The 15,524-nt window shown below is 39.9% G+C and overlaps 2 protein-coding genes across 3 annotated transcripts in view; both read right to left on the bottom strand.

Annotated features, from left to right (window-relative positions):
- Window positions 1-13: 13 nt before the first annotated feature.
- Window positions 14-3,625, bottom strand: LOC110180133 (cocaine esterase). Its single transcript, XM_020947781.2, has 3 exons — window positions 3,470-3,625; window positions 3,303-3,395; window positions 14-2,413 (listed from the first exon to the last, which is right to left on the bottom strand). The coding sequence occupies exons 1-3, from the start codon at window positions 3,590-3,592 to the stop codon at window positions 566-568; spliced, it is 2,064 nt and encodes a 687-aa protein (XP_020803440.2). The 5' UTR covers window positions 3,593-3,625; the 3' UTR covers window positions 14-565.
- A 6,472-nt stretch (window positions 3,626-10,097) lies between these two features.
- Window positions 10,098-15,524, bottom strand: part of ttv (exostosin glycosyltransferase 1 ttv) — a 76,741-nt gene continuing 71,314 nt past the window's right edge. The window contains exons 6-11 of one of the 2 annotated variants that reach the window (XR_002319320.2): window positions 15,232-15,335; window positions 15,009-15,159; window positions 14,622-14,948; window positions 14,249-14,565; window positions 13,854-14,172; window positions 10,098-13,454 (exon numbers count right to left, since the gene is read on the bottom strand). Coding sequence is in view for 1 of the 2 variants with exons in the window: in XM_020944729.2 (XP_020800388.2) it covers window positions 14,064-14,172; window positions 14,249-14,565; window positions 14,622-14,948; window positions 15,009-15,159; window positions 15,232-15,335 (1,008 nt within the window). In the remaining variant the exon portion in view is untranslated. Of the gene's footprint in view, window positions 14,173-14,248; window positions 14,566-14,621; window positions 14,949-15,008; window positions 15,160-15,231; window positions 15,336-15,524 lie in introns of both variants that reach the window. The other variant, XM_020944729.2, reaches the window with a different exon arrangement.

The raw sequence follows: 15,524 nt of genomic DNA, 5'->3' as shown, positions 1-15,524 counted from the left end.
GAGTTACCTTCCTTTCTTTTTTGTGTAAAACTTTGGTTTATTTAATTACGGACAAGTGTAAACATTTAAAGTACAAATATACATAAGTTTTTGAACTTAGAACTTAAATTTTTGGTTGCTTTTAGAACTTATCACAAGTTAACTGGTACTGCCAGTTCCTAACAGCCACACTCGGCTCGAATTTGCTGGCGTTAGGGTCCAGGAGTTCCTCAACAGTTCCAGGTGCTGGGCCAGCTCCTCCGCCGGTTCCGGCTCCGTTACCGATCGCTCTTCCGGTTCCTGTTCCCGTTCCTCCTCCATTAGAGTTGGCAGCCTTGAAGTCATACGGCTGCAATTGACGGGGACGTCTTGCACGCTGATTATTGAGGATCTGCTCTCGTCGTTCGCCCTCAAGATTACCACCTCCACCTCCAGATCCTTCTCCTCCGCCTGATCCCGCTCCACCTTGTTCCCGTTTCGTTGAACGACCACCTTTGCGCCAGGACTCGACATTGGCAATGCCCGATGCCGACTGCCGCTCGTCCTTCCGGCCCCCAAAGATGGTCGTCCAACGAAACCACTTATGTCATAAGCTATAGCAGTCTGAAGCCGAGGACGCACTGCGTCTTCGCATTGGATTGGGATCCCTTTTAAGTAGATAGACACAAAGGCAGAGGCAAGCGAGGAGCAGGCAGACCAATCCCAGCATGGCGAAGAATCCCTGGCGATAGCGTGCTGCATCGGCATTCGCCTCCAGGAGTCGGACGCGCTGACCCAGGGCGCCTCCTCTCAAGTCGTCCTCCCTTTCCAGGGGTAGCAGCACCTGCCAGAATCCATGAACCCTTTGCAAGTGATTGGAGTAGCCGGAATCCTGCGGATTACTGGCTGTGTAGGAGTTGGCGTGGGTGGCTCTGTACGAGTCGTGGCGGTTGCTCCGAGATAGACTCCGATCCAGGCCTGAAACTCCTGTTTCTGCTCTGAGTAACTTCTCTACCTCTGCCTCATCCACTGAACCCGCTTGGGATGACTTCGCCGGCTGCTCTCCCAAGCTGTAAACGAATGGATTCTCCTTGTTGTAGGGCAACCACCCGTCGTATATTCTGCCTGGAGTAGGATTCCCGTTCTTAATGAAATTCGCAAAGGCTCCCCTCAGCTTACGGCACAGTTGCTCCTCTTCACCGCTGAATCTGCGACGAGCTATTTGCTGGAACAAACTGGGACCCAGGAGCAGGGGAAGATCCGAGCTGTGGGAGGCTCCACCGAAGAGATTCCTTCTGCCCCGCATGTCCATCGAGTGGGATTGATCAAAGACGTAGGCATAGCTGGTGGTGCTTCCATTGACCAAATCCATCAGCCGAAAAAAGGGCAGCTCGTACAGGGATTCGGAGAGTAGCCGTTGCATTCCGCTCAGTAGATGGATTACGCCTTCTCCCTTACCATTGAAGTATCTCCATCTGATGGCTGCCAGTTGGGAGGCACTCTCTTCACCCGTTGATTCCAGAGATCGCATTACATTGGGCAAAAGGGTGTGATTGATGTATTCCTGCAGAGCCAACTGACCCTCTCGGGCCACATCCAACCAGTAGTCCTGCAGGAAGGCACCTTCATTTGAGGTTATACCCAGGAGCAAGGGTGGTAGCGTCTCATTTCGCAGCCTCTGCTCCAATTCTAAACCTCCGGGCAGAATTACGCCCAGCTGGGAGCTACCATTGCCATGGTTGTATACACTTTCGTAGGCTCGGAGCAGGTCCTCACGACTCTTTCGCCTCAGGCAACCCATCAGTTGACGACGTTGGGCCTCCTCGAACTGGCAGCCCAATTTCTGGACGAGAACCTGACCCGTTCCCACTATCCGTCGATGGTGATTCTTGCCCAGAGAACGCATAATAGGACCCGGTGACATGAGCACTAGTTTCTTCACCAGCTGAGACTCGTGCAGAGCGACAGCCAACGCCAGTGGAGCTCCACCACTTCCGTGACCCAATAAGGTAACGTGATCCGGATTGCCACCAAAAGCATCTGCATTCCTTTGAACCCATCGCAAGGCCATATTGACATCACTTAATCCATAATTTCCCGACAGGTGACGATGTTGTTCTCCTAGTCCCAGCCATCCGTAGATATTGTTCCGATATTGCACACTCACAACGGCGATACCCTCCCCGGCCAGATCCAATCCATTGATGCGATTTCTTGGCCAATCGTAGGCGAACTCCTCACCCGTGACAATGATCACGATGGGTAGCTTGCCATACCGCATCCCCGACTCCGGCGTCCAAACATTGAGGTAGAGGCAGTCCTCATCTGTGCTCACTGATCTGGGAATAGTACCATCCGAGCTCTCGTCATAAACGGTGTTCGAGAGCTGCGGGCAAAGGGGCTGCATGGCGGTGGCCTGGAGGGTGCGATTCCAACTGGGACTCGGTTTGGCGGGCTGTGTAATAATAATAATAATTTTTAAATCGAAAGATAGAAGCAATTTTTTTAAAATCGATAATAATCCAAACAATAATAAGTGAAATTTGAGTTAATACAGCTTTATTTTGACCATCATGCTCATTGGTTTTAAAGAAAAATAACAAAAATAAAGAGTACATATGTGCCACCAATAAATTGAGTCATACTTCTGTTCAAGGTTGAAATAATATTTAACCATATTATGCAATGAGGAATTGTGTTCAAATCATTAATTTAATGTAATGAAATTTAACTAAAATAATACCCTTTAAATTTGTATAGGGTTTATAGTTATAATCAGTCAAGAGTCATTTCCGACCCCATAAATCATATATATTCTTGATCAGCAAAAAAAGGCGAGTCGAGCTAGCTATAATTTAGAGAAAAACAATTTTTTCAATTTTATCGATTTTTTCAACAAAATGATAAGGGGTTCATCATCATTAAAATTTTCAAAAATTGACCAAAATTTGAGGTTTCAAACTGAGTATGCAGAGTTGTTAACCAATAAAAAAAAGCATAGGAAAGCTTTCCGAATTAAAATTAATGCATTTTTGGCTTAGTTATGAGATTTTTAATTTTTGATTTATAGAAAAAAAATGTCATAAAAAATTAGAGAAATATCTCTTCAAAGAATGCCATTATAATTTCAGTCATTTATAGTTTTCAAAATTTAAAACTAGGTATGCAGATTTGTTAACCTATTAAATACAAACATAGTATAAAATTAATTAAATTAGTTAGGAGATTTTTAATCATTGATTTGTAGAAACAAAGTGTTATTTATCTTCGGCTTTCTGAAGATAGCTTCCTATCGTTTTTGTTTGATATTTTTAATAAATAAATTAAGTATTGTATATTCTTACCGCAAAACGTAGTTCATTGACCGGAGCCTGGGCATATGGAATGCCCAAAAAGGCATAGACAGCACCACGGGCTCCATCGGGAAAGACTTTGAGCTGCAACGCAAAGAAATCAGTTTCATATATAAATCGAGGTCTATGTTCATATATCCCATATATCCCATTCTCACCCCAACTAGATCTCCCTGCTCCAGTTTGATGTGCGTCTGCTGGACCAAACTAAACTTGGTCAGGAGGAGCAGCAGGATCGGTAGGAGCCGGAAAAAGCGTTGAATCTTTAATGCATTCCACATGATTGCCAGTCGCAACACTCACTTTTTAGCTCTCACTTTTAGCACATAACTTTTGCATAGTTCATGGCGCATTTAAGCGCATTTATTAATTATGATATGCGTTTTTATTTTCATACAGTCCACGGCGTTCCGACCAAACGAAATATGCGTAAATATTCCGCTGGAAACGTACAGATATATGTATGTATATATTTATTTCGCTCTGCAACTTTCCCGTATGTCCGCTCGACGTTGAAATGGAAACTGAGCCACGGAAAAAACACACACCACGAATAAAGTTGCCTGCCCCGGGTCGGATGGTTGGTCGGTGAGCTAACAGAAATTTCTGCTAGAATTATTTCAATTGTTTTCTGGTGTCATTACGGCTGCTGCTGCTGATGTTGCTGCTGTTGTTGCTGCTGCTGATGTTGCTGCTGATGTTGCTGCTGCGGTGCGCAGCGAATCATTCATGCATCCATAGATCAAAACGCCAGCGACACCACCACAACCAGCAGCAACAAAAGGGTGTGCGTGTGTGCGGAGAGCAGCTCTATAAAGCCATGGTAACGGGCCTCGAACCAAACTAAATGCTACTATATGTATGTACATATGGACCTGGGACCCTAAAACCCAAAAAGGCATCCCTTTCAAATGCCACAGCGAGGGGGGAATTTGTGGTTACAAAACTAGTGGTAAGCTGAGTTAATATTTAGGCATTCGCTTAATTTAATTCACTCAACAGAAGACAAGGGGCCACCACACTTTTCGATTTAAGAAAGACACATCACGCTTAATATTAATTAAATTAATTTTAAGGCCACATTCTTTTGCTGATACGAATATACTTCATACGAAACTAGGTAGTGACTCGTCATTTCCTAGAACTTAACAGAACACTCAACTTTCATGTACGAGTCTTATTAATTTGTTTTCAGACTGTGTATAGTATATATAAGACTTAATTGGTGAGGCTCTAGCTTAAGGTCTAATGCTAAGTGAACTGTAGTTAAATAGACTTAAGGACTGTGTATTATAAATAAGAATTAGGGTCTTTTGCTAAGTGAAGTGTATTTAAATAGACATAAGGATATATTTTGAAATAATACGATATGAAACTATTAAAAACCAAGCTTGAAAGAAAGGAAATATGACAAATTAGGCTAATCCTCATTACCTTCTCAGGGTGCTTTCATATTAGTTAGAAGATTGTAACATTGTGAAGGAGTCATTTAGGACCCTATAAATCATATATATTCTTGATCAGCATCAACGGCCAAAACGTTTTTGCTACGTCCGAGCAAAATCAATTTATTTTTTAAAATTTTTGAAAGTTTTAAAATTTTATATTACATCGTTAAAATTCTCAAAAATTGGCAAAAAATTTAATTTTTTTAAATGTTTAAATTTAGTATGCAGATTTATTAGCACAATAAAAATTAACACTGAACAGCTTTCTGAATTGAAATTAATAATTTTTTGGCTCAGTTATGAGTTATTTAAATTTAGATTTGCTGGAAAAATCGTTATATAAAAATCTTGACAAAAAGAATGCGAATATTTAAAGCTTAGTTAGGTTGGATTTTCGGTATAATTCTATAATTCACTTGCAAACTGCATGGGTATATAAACTTCGGATTCACGTGATAGTTTCCTTTCTTGTTTGTTTATAACAATAGAACTTGTATTCTAAAACTCATTGTACCGCCCTCGTTCTTATTTTTCATTGAATTCCGCACTGCTGTTAATGTCAAACGTTAACTTTTTGTGCTTTCCTATCCGCTATCCCCTATCCCCTACCTCTCCCGCTCCAACTTCCACTCCCGATGACAAATGAAGTTGTCCCTGCTTTTTCAGAGGGGGTCTGAAGCAGATAATGTACCATAATGTGTTCCCGCACTTGCCCAATATACGATATGTATATAAATATATTATGGATCTGCCAGTGGTGGTGGTTTTTCAGATTGGATAGATCTGCGTCCGATTCCAGAGTTGCTAGCTCGTTGGTGACTCTGTGCGGCGGGCCGGAGTTCCGGTCGGTGGAGTTTTGGAGGGCGATCGCTGGACTGGACTGGATGCCGGAATACCCACAATTATGGTCGATGTGGATGCGGTCGGAGAGGGGGAAAAGCAGCAAATGCTGGCATCCAGCATCATGTCCCCACATTTATGGATTTTAATTAGTTTAAAGCGTAATTTGTTTGTTGACCTGCGCGGATTACGAGCACAAAATCGCCTTTGCCGGCAGCCAGTTATTCTGGCACCTAGCAGAGGCACTGAAAGAAATTAGTAGCTTTCCCAATAATTAATCAATACTATATACTTATATGTAGCATACCAATTTATCTTGAAACTAACTAATTTGTAAATTACACTTCCAATTATATCAGTAAATATTCAGCAACCTTTATATTTAAAAAATCAGTTAAACATCGCTAGATTTTCATTGCTCATTTTAAATAGAAAATATTATATAAGCATTTTAAACTGATCAATGTATAGTATATATAGCAATACCTATATTTTCGCTATCTGGATGCTGGTGTGGCTTCTGGTGTCGGTGGCTGTGTCTTTCGCCAGAGCGCGACGCACATAATTTGCAGTTAATTATGAAAGCCAAAGTGCACATTTAAATGGTCGCTCCACTGGAGTCACAATCTCCCTTTCCCCACCCCCTATTCCACATCCTTTTACCCCAATTTCCCCTTTCACACCCCTGCCTCTGGCAATTGTCTTTTGGCCCATTTCATTGGCAAGTTAATCAATTTATGCCTGCGAACGTGGGCGGTTCGCAGTTGGGTTTTGTGCGGGTCGCCGTTCAATTATAATAAATGGCAATGACGGCCTAGTTTGGTCAACGGGGCAAAGGCACATGGTGTGAATGTGTGTCTGTGTTGGGTGTAAACAAATTAGCCTGGCCGAGAGCTGTAAAAATTCCAGCAAAGGTTAATGGGTTATGTGAATGGCAGGTAAAATTTGGTAATTTGTTTGTTCCTCTATAAATATGTTACAAAATAGGCAGGAAAGCATTAATTTAATAAGGAAAATAACATAATTATTGGTTAAATATTACAGCTATCTATTCCGTTAGCATAAATTCGAAAGTTTGCTCAAGTTTTGGTAGTAAAATAATAATATTAATATGAATATTATTTCATTTTATTGCACTTGCAGTACGTGTAAAAAAAACCCATCATATCGTAAAAGCATTAACACCCTTCAATTGAAGTAAACATGATTTAAATGCCGAAGCCATTTTCGGAATGCCAATTTTCTTGGCCATTCCGACTATTGTGCCATAAATCAATTCAGATTATCACAATTTTTCTGTGGGTGGGCCAATAAATTGTCGAGTCTCAGATTTGACCTCTTGGAATTTCGTTTGCATTTTCCCAACGCCACCTGCTCCCCGAGTTTTCCTTTCCCATTTCTCCAGCCTAGCTTTCTCCATCTTCTTTCTTCTTTTCTCAACTGTCGGCTCAAACTGTTAGCCGGATGACCAGAGGCCGGGATGGCTGCAGATTGTTGTGACATTTAAATGCTGGCAATACTTTTCGCCTGCGTCCAATAAATTCGTCATAATGGACGCTTTCTTGACTCGAAACTTGCCATCAACACTTGTAACGGGCAAGACCTTAAATGGAAATACAAATTGTACAAAAATTTACACAAATATTTGTGGAGTGCATATTGGGAAAATTTGGCAGCTGCATCTAGCCAACGGGTGAGGAGGAAAAACAATACTGCAATAGCAGCAACAAGGACACTTCAGGCAGGACCACCTACCTACACTCCCCCAAAACTCGAAAGTTTGGCCTCTGTTGCAGTCTCGTAATGAAAATATTTATGATTTTTGGAGCCGAGTTGATTGTTTACATATTGCCAAAGCATATTGAAAACTTCTTTATTAAATTTTACTTCAATAAAAGCCAATTGTTTCTTCTTGGCATCGTGTTGTTATTTTTGTTTCGTTTTTTCGATTACGCTACGTACGTACAAACATACATACATACATATATCTATAGAAAATGCCTGGCAAAGTTTTTAGTTTTCTGCTAGAGTGAGCTTTGCACCCCCTTCCATCCACCGCTCGGAATTTTCCTGGCTGATGGAAATGCCGGGAAATCTGAGGCATGAGGGTTGAGGGTTGAGGGAGTCGCCTGATTGCCATGGCTTCTGTTTCAGGTCCTGCGGATGCCAGCAGAGGTTGAGTGCTGCACCAATTCAAATTTTTGTTTCATATTTTCATATATATTTCTGCTAAACACAATGGCATCAGATGTCGTCTCTGGGATCTCCGCAAATATTTGTTGCATGTTCGCATAACAAATCGTTTAGTTAACGAGTCGTAAACACTTGCGATAGATAGAATTCGACCAGACTTTTGGTGCTATGCATTTATGCATAAATTTGTTTCATGGCTAAATCCCATTAGGCAGGACGAAGGACCTAAAAATCGACGACAGCCATTTACTGACACGAATTAAAAATAAACTCCTGACCATGCCATGACAGGCAAAGGAATTTGATTTAATTTGTATTGCATAGTTTGACCGGGGAGGCAGATGCATATTGGCAGGTGAATGTAAACCATAAATTGAACCAGGTTTTCCTCTATTTTGTATTGTGATGTATTGAAATACTCTTGCTTCTTGTTTTCGAGTTGTTTTCAAGCGATTATTGGTTTAAAAAATAATGTTTTAAAAAAATTACTCATACGCATATAACCCACAAGGCGTATGAGTAATTTTTTTTAAAGGAATTTTTAATACGCCGGGAAAGGCGTGGTAAAACGTAAAACAAATCTTCCATGTTCTCAGCATCTTGTTCTTTATAGTTTTTAATTAATTAGAAATATGTGCTTGTTTTGCTAATAATAACAATTGGAAAATAATTAAATTGCATCGGCATCTGCGGCGTTGACTAAAGCAAAAACACAACCACAATCAACTTGGCCTAAATACTAATTACGTAATTAGTAGAGGCAACAACAAAGCAAAGAACCAGCGAGCAAGCAATTTCCGTAAAGTATTTAGCAAAACAATGCATAAAAGTGGCTGGTTGCTGCTATTATTGCTGTTGCTTTAAGCCTAATTTAACGGTTCCACAGACAAACAACGCGAATTGCGAATTGCGAACAGCGGCAGCCATTTTGTTTATGCCGCTAACCACATACACACACAAACACACAGAGTACCACACAAGTTGGCAGTACTTAACGGGACTCTAGCGAAGGGAGAAACATGGCCCACTTTCTAATTAATGCAAAATATGGCAGCTGCAAAAAGAAACTAGCATATGTGCTGCCTACTTTTAGGTTGTTCCATGTAAGCCATGCTTGTAGTTGTTGTTTTTTTTCTGTTTTCGGGGTGGGCGGCACAGAAGGCGTGGCACTCTGGCGGTGGCTTTGTTGCCTTGTACAAAGCATCGTGTGAGTGTGTGTGTTTATGTGTGGGTGTGCAACATGCAACAACAACCTTGGCAATGTCAACAGCAGGCAACATGGCGGAAGCAAGTGACCGAAGCAGCCGCCATCGCCCGCCAAGGGTCGCTCAAGTGCTGGTAAATTAAATTCTGCAAAAAAAAAAAAATAAAACAAAATAAAATGCTCACCAATCACAAAACATACAAATTAAACTGTAAAAACAGCTGCAAAATGTTCCAATAAAAGAATCAATTTTGCCTTTTTTAAGCCCGAGCACAGGGCACACACAAAAAATTTAGTTTTTTTAGTTTTGATTGCCGGAAATTTGGTTAAAATGTGTGTTTAAATTGCTTTGAGGCTCATAGAAATTTAAAAGGAATAATTTCTGTGTTAATGAAGAGCTGAAAACATAAAAATATATTTTTAAAATGCCTTTCTTTACCTTGTTTAAATAATTTTGATATGGCATTACCTCCAATTTGATTAAAGTTCTTTGGGAAAGACTAAAACAATAAAATCATAAATAAAAAACCTTAAAATTTGGAAGAGCATCGATTTTTTAAGGACTTACTACATTTCATAGTCTCAAAGTTAAGAAATCTCACAAGTGATTCAGGGACCTCTATGACCCCATAGCCAAATTGTATATATCAAATTTTCAACTATCAAAGTTGCCAAGATGAAAACGTGACATCGATACTGCTGGCAGATGCCTTCACTCACCTGCTTTATTGCGTAAAAGCTTTCACGTAATCAAGTTCATTAGGGGCGAGCCTCCAATAATATCGATGGCAAAGTGTGTCCTGCCATAATTGCATGTTGATAGTGCTCCGTCACCAAGCTGCAAAAATGCATGCAATCAGAACTACTATATGCAAAAGAAGAAGTTCTTCTTGCAGACCAGCAACACGACGACGCATTTTCCGGCAACGAAATTTTCAACTTGCCCCAAAAGTTTACCCGCTAATTCTCTGGGCAAACTTTGTCAGCAACGTGTTTAGATGGAAGGAGTGAGGCTAAGGACCTCCTTCGTCCTTTGCACCTTGTTTAATTGAAAATACATTAGCAGCTTAATTGAGGAGAAGGAAACAACGGGCAAAAGGGTTCGAGTTTCAGTTTAATTTTTATTCAAAAATCACATTTGTTGTTTTTCCAGACATATATATTATATATATATATGTTAGATATATATAATATTTCTGCTGCGATGTTTTGCCAATAAATTATGGTTTACGCTTACTAGGTTTCCGCTTTCATGGATTTATTTATGTAATTTACATTTATTCATGTGTGTGTGGTGTAGAGTGGTGTGGGAGGTGTTCCGATGTCCGCTGTATCTGTGTGTGTTTGCCTTAAGCTTTAACAATCATTACTAGGCAATAGTTATAAGCACATTCACTATATATTTATATGGGTTTAAGTTTACTTGCAGTTCAACAGGGCTTTGTTCTTCGCCGTCTTCTGTACAATTTTTAAAATATTATTTAACGTGGACAAACAAACCGAAGGGTATTCGTAAACATTTTCATCATCAGCGGTTTGCATTTACATTTACGTGTTTGTATTTTTTCTTTTAGCCACATGCCAATCATTTCATATTTGCCAATAAATATATATACATAGCATGGAACAAGGAAAAACAATTTAATTTCATTTGACGGGTGACAGGTGCGAAGAGTTCTGGCTTTTCTGGGGGTTTCAATCCAATTGAATTAATGGACATCTTCTGGGCATGATTTGATGGACGAGGTGAATGGACCTATTCGAGAGTAGTCAATCTTAAGCTCAGATATGTTTTCATTGAAGCATAGCCAGTAGGTTTTGTTCTACAAAATGATATAGGTATATTCCTTATGGTTTAGGGGTAGATATTAAGAAATGGGAGTACTTTGTATCCTTAACCAAACACATTTCCCTCACACTTTATTGTCGTTTTATTTTTGTCAGGCCTTTCGAAGCAAATTATTTTGGGTAGCAAGTTTGATATTAGCGGAAAAGGGGATAAATATATCTTGTAGGTATTTAATGTATTTATTACTTTAAAAAACCCATCACCCCTTCAAAAGCCCATTAACTCCTAGTGTCGACTGTGGAAAGCGTAAATCTGCATTTGATGTGGACACCACGAAAAAAAATGGATGCGAAAATGCATTTTATTTAACTGAATAACCCATTGGAATTTTAAGTGAACGGACACTTGGGCTCTCTTGGCCTGTTAAATGTGGCAAAATAATTGATTATGCACAATTATACCAATAACACGTTAAATGAAATATAAATGGAAAACTGTGTGGATAGATTCCAGGGGATAAGGAACAGTAGGGGGTTACTTGTAACCCGTCTGCATATATTAATGAGAGAGCACATGCAATTTGCAATCGTATCACAACATCCAATATTCGTAATTTCAATGCTATTCTCATTTCATTAAGATTGGGTTGGCTTTCCCGGGTATATATTTTTTGGTTTGTTGGTTTTGTATTTTTTTCTGCGCGCTGCTTCCTGTTAATGTTAATGCAATAAATTTGATTACCGTTACGCAGGCTGCAATAATTACTTTATTGTTATTAATTAATGGCTTTTGCAATCGGGTTTTTATGTTTAGTGTTTGGCCTTTTTTTTTCTCAATTGTTTGTTGTATTGTTTGTTTTTAGTTTGTTCATTTTTGTGTGTGTTTTGTGTTTGTGTGTGGGCGGGGCGGGATCGAGGAGCCTTTTTGAATATTTTTGGTCAAGTTGTTTGTTGTTTGTTTGTTTTTGTTTTGGATAAGTTGTTCCATTATGTTTACCATTCTTTTTTTTTTTGTTTTCATTATTAAATCTGTATAAAAAGTGCAATTTGTCTGTTTCTGTGTTTGTTTACCTTGTTTTTGCTTGTGTCAAATACAAATTCACAAATACAATTATATACGAGTTATAATACAAATATCCTTTACACGCAGATACAAAAAATAAAATGCACTGTACAAAATTTGATCTCATTCAGTTGCAACTGAACCTTTCAGTTGTGTATAATACGTATACGTAACATATGTAGATGTCATATCATGTGAGAGAGTGGGTGTTGCTGTTGTGTGTTGTGTGTTTTGTCTGCTGTGTCTGTGTGTTGTGCACATCCTTCGCCTTGGGCCACACACACATTCGAAATATGCATATCCATATGTATATGTATCTGGCATTTTTGATTATTATTATTCGTAGTCAACGGCAAAAATGTTTGTTTGAAATGTTTGATTTATGTGCATGCTGATAGGGAACATTTCATTGCATTTGTCGTCTCTCTCTCTGGATGTCCTTCAGTCCGTCTCGATGGCGCAGTCATGTCCTGACATCCACATTCACATTCACATTCGTCTATATTCATATATATATATATCGCCGATAAGCATATTTGACAGATAAATGCTAAACAATTTTGCCGTTTGGCAGTCAAGAGTTTCGAGAGAGAGAGTTGAGAGATAGAGTTTGGGCAACATTCTAAGTTGGCTTCATGCGATTCCAATTGAGTGTATTTTTTTGAGGTTTTAAAGAACCAGTTTGATGGCAGGAAGAAGAATAAATACGATTAAGAGAATTCAAGGATCTGGCTAACATAAAAAAGACTTTTTTCGTAAAAAAACAGATGTTCTAAGAATGTTGAAATCATATTATTGATTATTTTTAAACACTTTATCATAACCAATTTCATTAGATATTAAAATAGAAGATTGGCTACTATTAAACCAGAAATCAAATATTTATGATTCAAAATTAAATATAGAAAACTCTAAATATAAAAGTGCCACAAACTGGTTCTTAAATAATTAAAATCTAATTACTCTTCACAACATAAAGAATGTTTTTAAATAAAAAAACCAAACTCATTTGATATGTTAACACATAGTTATATTGCTTTCAGCTCTTATTGCCCTTTGCACTCATTAAAATAATTGTGAAACCAAAGTCAAAATAATAAAACAAAGAGTTCGTAATCATCTGCAATCATGGTGTATATTTGTTGTAAAAAATAGTCATAGAAATATATACCTTCGCTATAGTATATGTATGTATATAGAAATTTCCTTGTGATAGCTTAAACTAAAGACTCAATCTCAACGCTTTTCTGATATGCGACTGTGTTGGTTACTAAGAAAGTTGATTGCATATTGGTAATTGATTGGCGTAGATAGATACGTCGGTAAATGGCCACGTTAAGAACTAAAAGCTGAGTTGTCCAAAATAATAATTGCACATAACAAATTGGAAATGGAAAGCTACTTAAACGTTTAACTTAGTATTAGTTAATTGCTTCTCCTCTACAAATTTGTGCACACTTTTTGCTGAATGGCCATCAAGGAGTTCGTTCTCTCTCCGGTTCCTGCTCCTCCTCCTGCTCGTTCCTCTCTATGGTGTAATGGCCACGGTTAACCCGGATTGTATTCAGTACGGAGAATGTGGAATACGGATTTCGATGAGCCTCAAACTGAAAGTGAGACGACTTTGCCATCATTGTCCACATTCACGTTTTCACAAGTGTATGGATAAATCACTAACTATACACGAAGAGTTACAACAACGACATAGCACATACAAACATTTACATTTTACACATACAAAACTCAACGCACATAGTACAAAAAATCGGCTACTTATCATATCATAGTATATATATCCATTTACATATGCTGGCGCGTACACATATATATATATATATAGAAAAATCATTTTAGCGCGTTTAGCTAATTTTTGAAATTAGCAAAAAAGATGGCAAAATCGTTTGCTTCGCTTTGCAGTTAACTAGGCTACTTCACATAATCGTATCTAGAGTCTATATAGTATATATACACATGCCGGATGCCTCCATCGATGTACACATACATACATTTACATACTTCACTCCTAACTAAGTTCCCTCGTTTCGCTACTAATAATAATTAACATAGTTCTTGCGTCGCTTGGCCAGCGTCAAAAAACAGCATTTCGTCTAAACTTATGGTGTGTGTTTGTTGGGTGTTTGCTGTTGTGTTGTGTTGTGGTGTATATGTATTCAGTACTCTTAGCGCTTGTAGCTATTGCCAGGATGCACATATCGCTAGCTGCCGACCAGCTCGATCTGTCGGTATTTCTTGCGCAAATTGGAAACAGGATCACGATATAGCATCGGATCCATGCGCAAATTGGAACGTATCAGCGGCATATAGCTGCGAAAAGGAAAAGACAAATCAAGAAATTCAATTTAGATTAGGTAAGAAGAACTTTCCTCCCTGAAATACTTACCCAAAGACCGCCGCAAAGGTATTCAAACAGCTCTGGCGCTGAATAAAATGATCGGGATCGTTCCAGGGCGAACGTCCCGTCTCCCGATCCTTGTAGCCCTTGCGCTGCGTCACCTTGATGGGCGGCTTTCTGGTCACATGCGAGACCAGCAGGTTCATTAGGATGTCCTCGCAATTGGAGGACTGCTGTACAGTCTTAAGGAGCAGCAACGACAGCCAGTTGGTGTACAAGTAGTTGTAATAACGGTGGTAGAAGGCCGCCCCCGTTAACACTATCGAATAGTAGTTTGTCCACTTGGACGTATAACCCCACGCATTCTGGAAAAAGGAATATATATTATATACTCTAAGGAGATATCAATAGGGAAAATCACCTTGGAATCATCCCAGAAATGCGCTCGCGCCGGATAGCCAACAATGCGTTCGGGAAAATCCCGCCACACCGTGTAAGCAAAGTCCAGTTCATCCGTATTGAGGATGGCATCCTCATCCAGAGACAGAACGGCATCCGTTTGAATCTCGTCGTAGGGCAGGAATCGTTGTGATATGCTAGGTCGTCCCTCAGTCGTCTGGCTTGTGGGTCCAGCTCCCTGACTCCTTGTGCTGCCCCCCAAGGAGATGACATGCAAAGGTATGTGGTTGGTGGGGGGCCAACGTTTCTTCAGCGGCAGCGGTCGGTCGGCTGCCCAAAGGACAAGGATCTGTAAGAGTTTATAGCCAAATTAGTTCCAATATATTTATATATGCTTTCTATATCTTACCCTTTCCACAAACTGGCTCTTGGTTATGGTTCTCACCAGCTTATAGAGCGCCGCATTCGGACCCAGGGCGGCGCCAATCTGCACATATATGACCGCCGTGTAGTTGTGCCGCGGCTCTGCGCCCATTGAGTTCAACAGAAATGGCATATACCTGCAATAAGTAACAATCGATTCAGGATATTTTGTAGCACAAGGATATGGCAAGATGTATGGCAATACCAACCTTGAACTGTCGGCGAAGGTGGGCAACGTGAGCAGGGCTCCCGGGGAGCTGTTCCACACCAGGCTGCTTCGCACCGGATAATCCGGCAGCCGTTCGCGTATGATCTGCAAAAGGATATGGATAGGATAAGGGGAAGTCCTTCGGTTAACGCTTGTTTAATGGCTTGTCGATACGCTCAAGTGGTGATTGCCAATTGATTGCCTAATGAGGAGGAGAAAGCGGGTAGAATGGCAAGGAGCTGAGAGCAGAGCTGAATTTCGAGTGCATTTCAAGGAGCAGTCCAAATTGCGTTT

Source organism: Drosophila serrata, unplaced genomic scaffold, assembly GCF_035046125.1.
Source record: "Drosophila serrata isolate PLE 108 unplaced genomic scaffold, ASM3504612v1 contig_184, whole genome shotgun sequence".
NCBI lineage: Eukaryota > Metazoa > Arthropoda > Insecta > Diptera > Drosophilidae > Drosophila > Drosophila serrata.
This window is presented reverse-complemented; position numbering and strand designations above follow the sequence as displayed.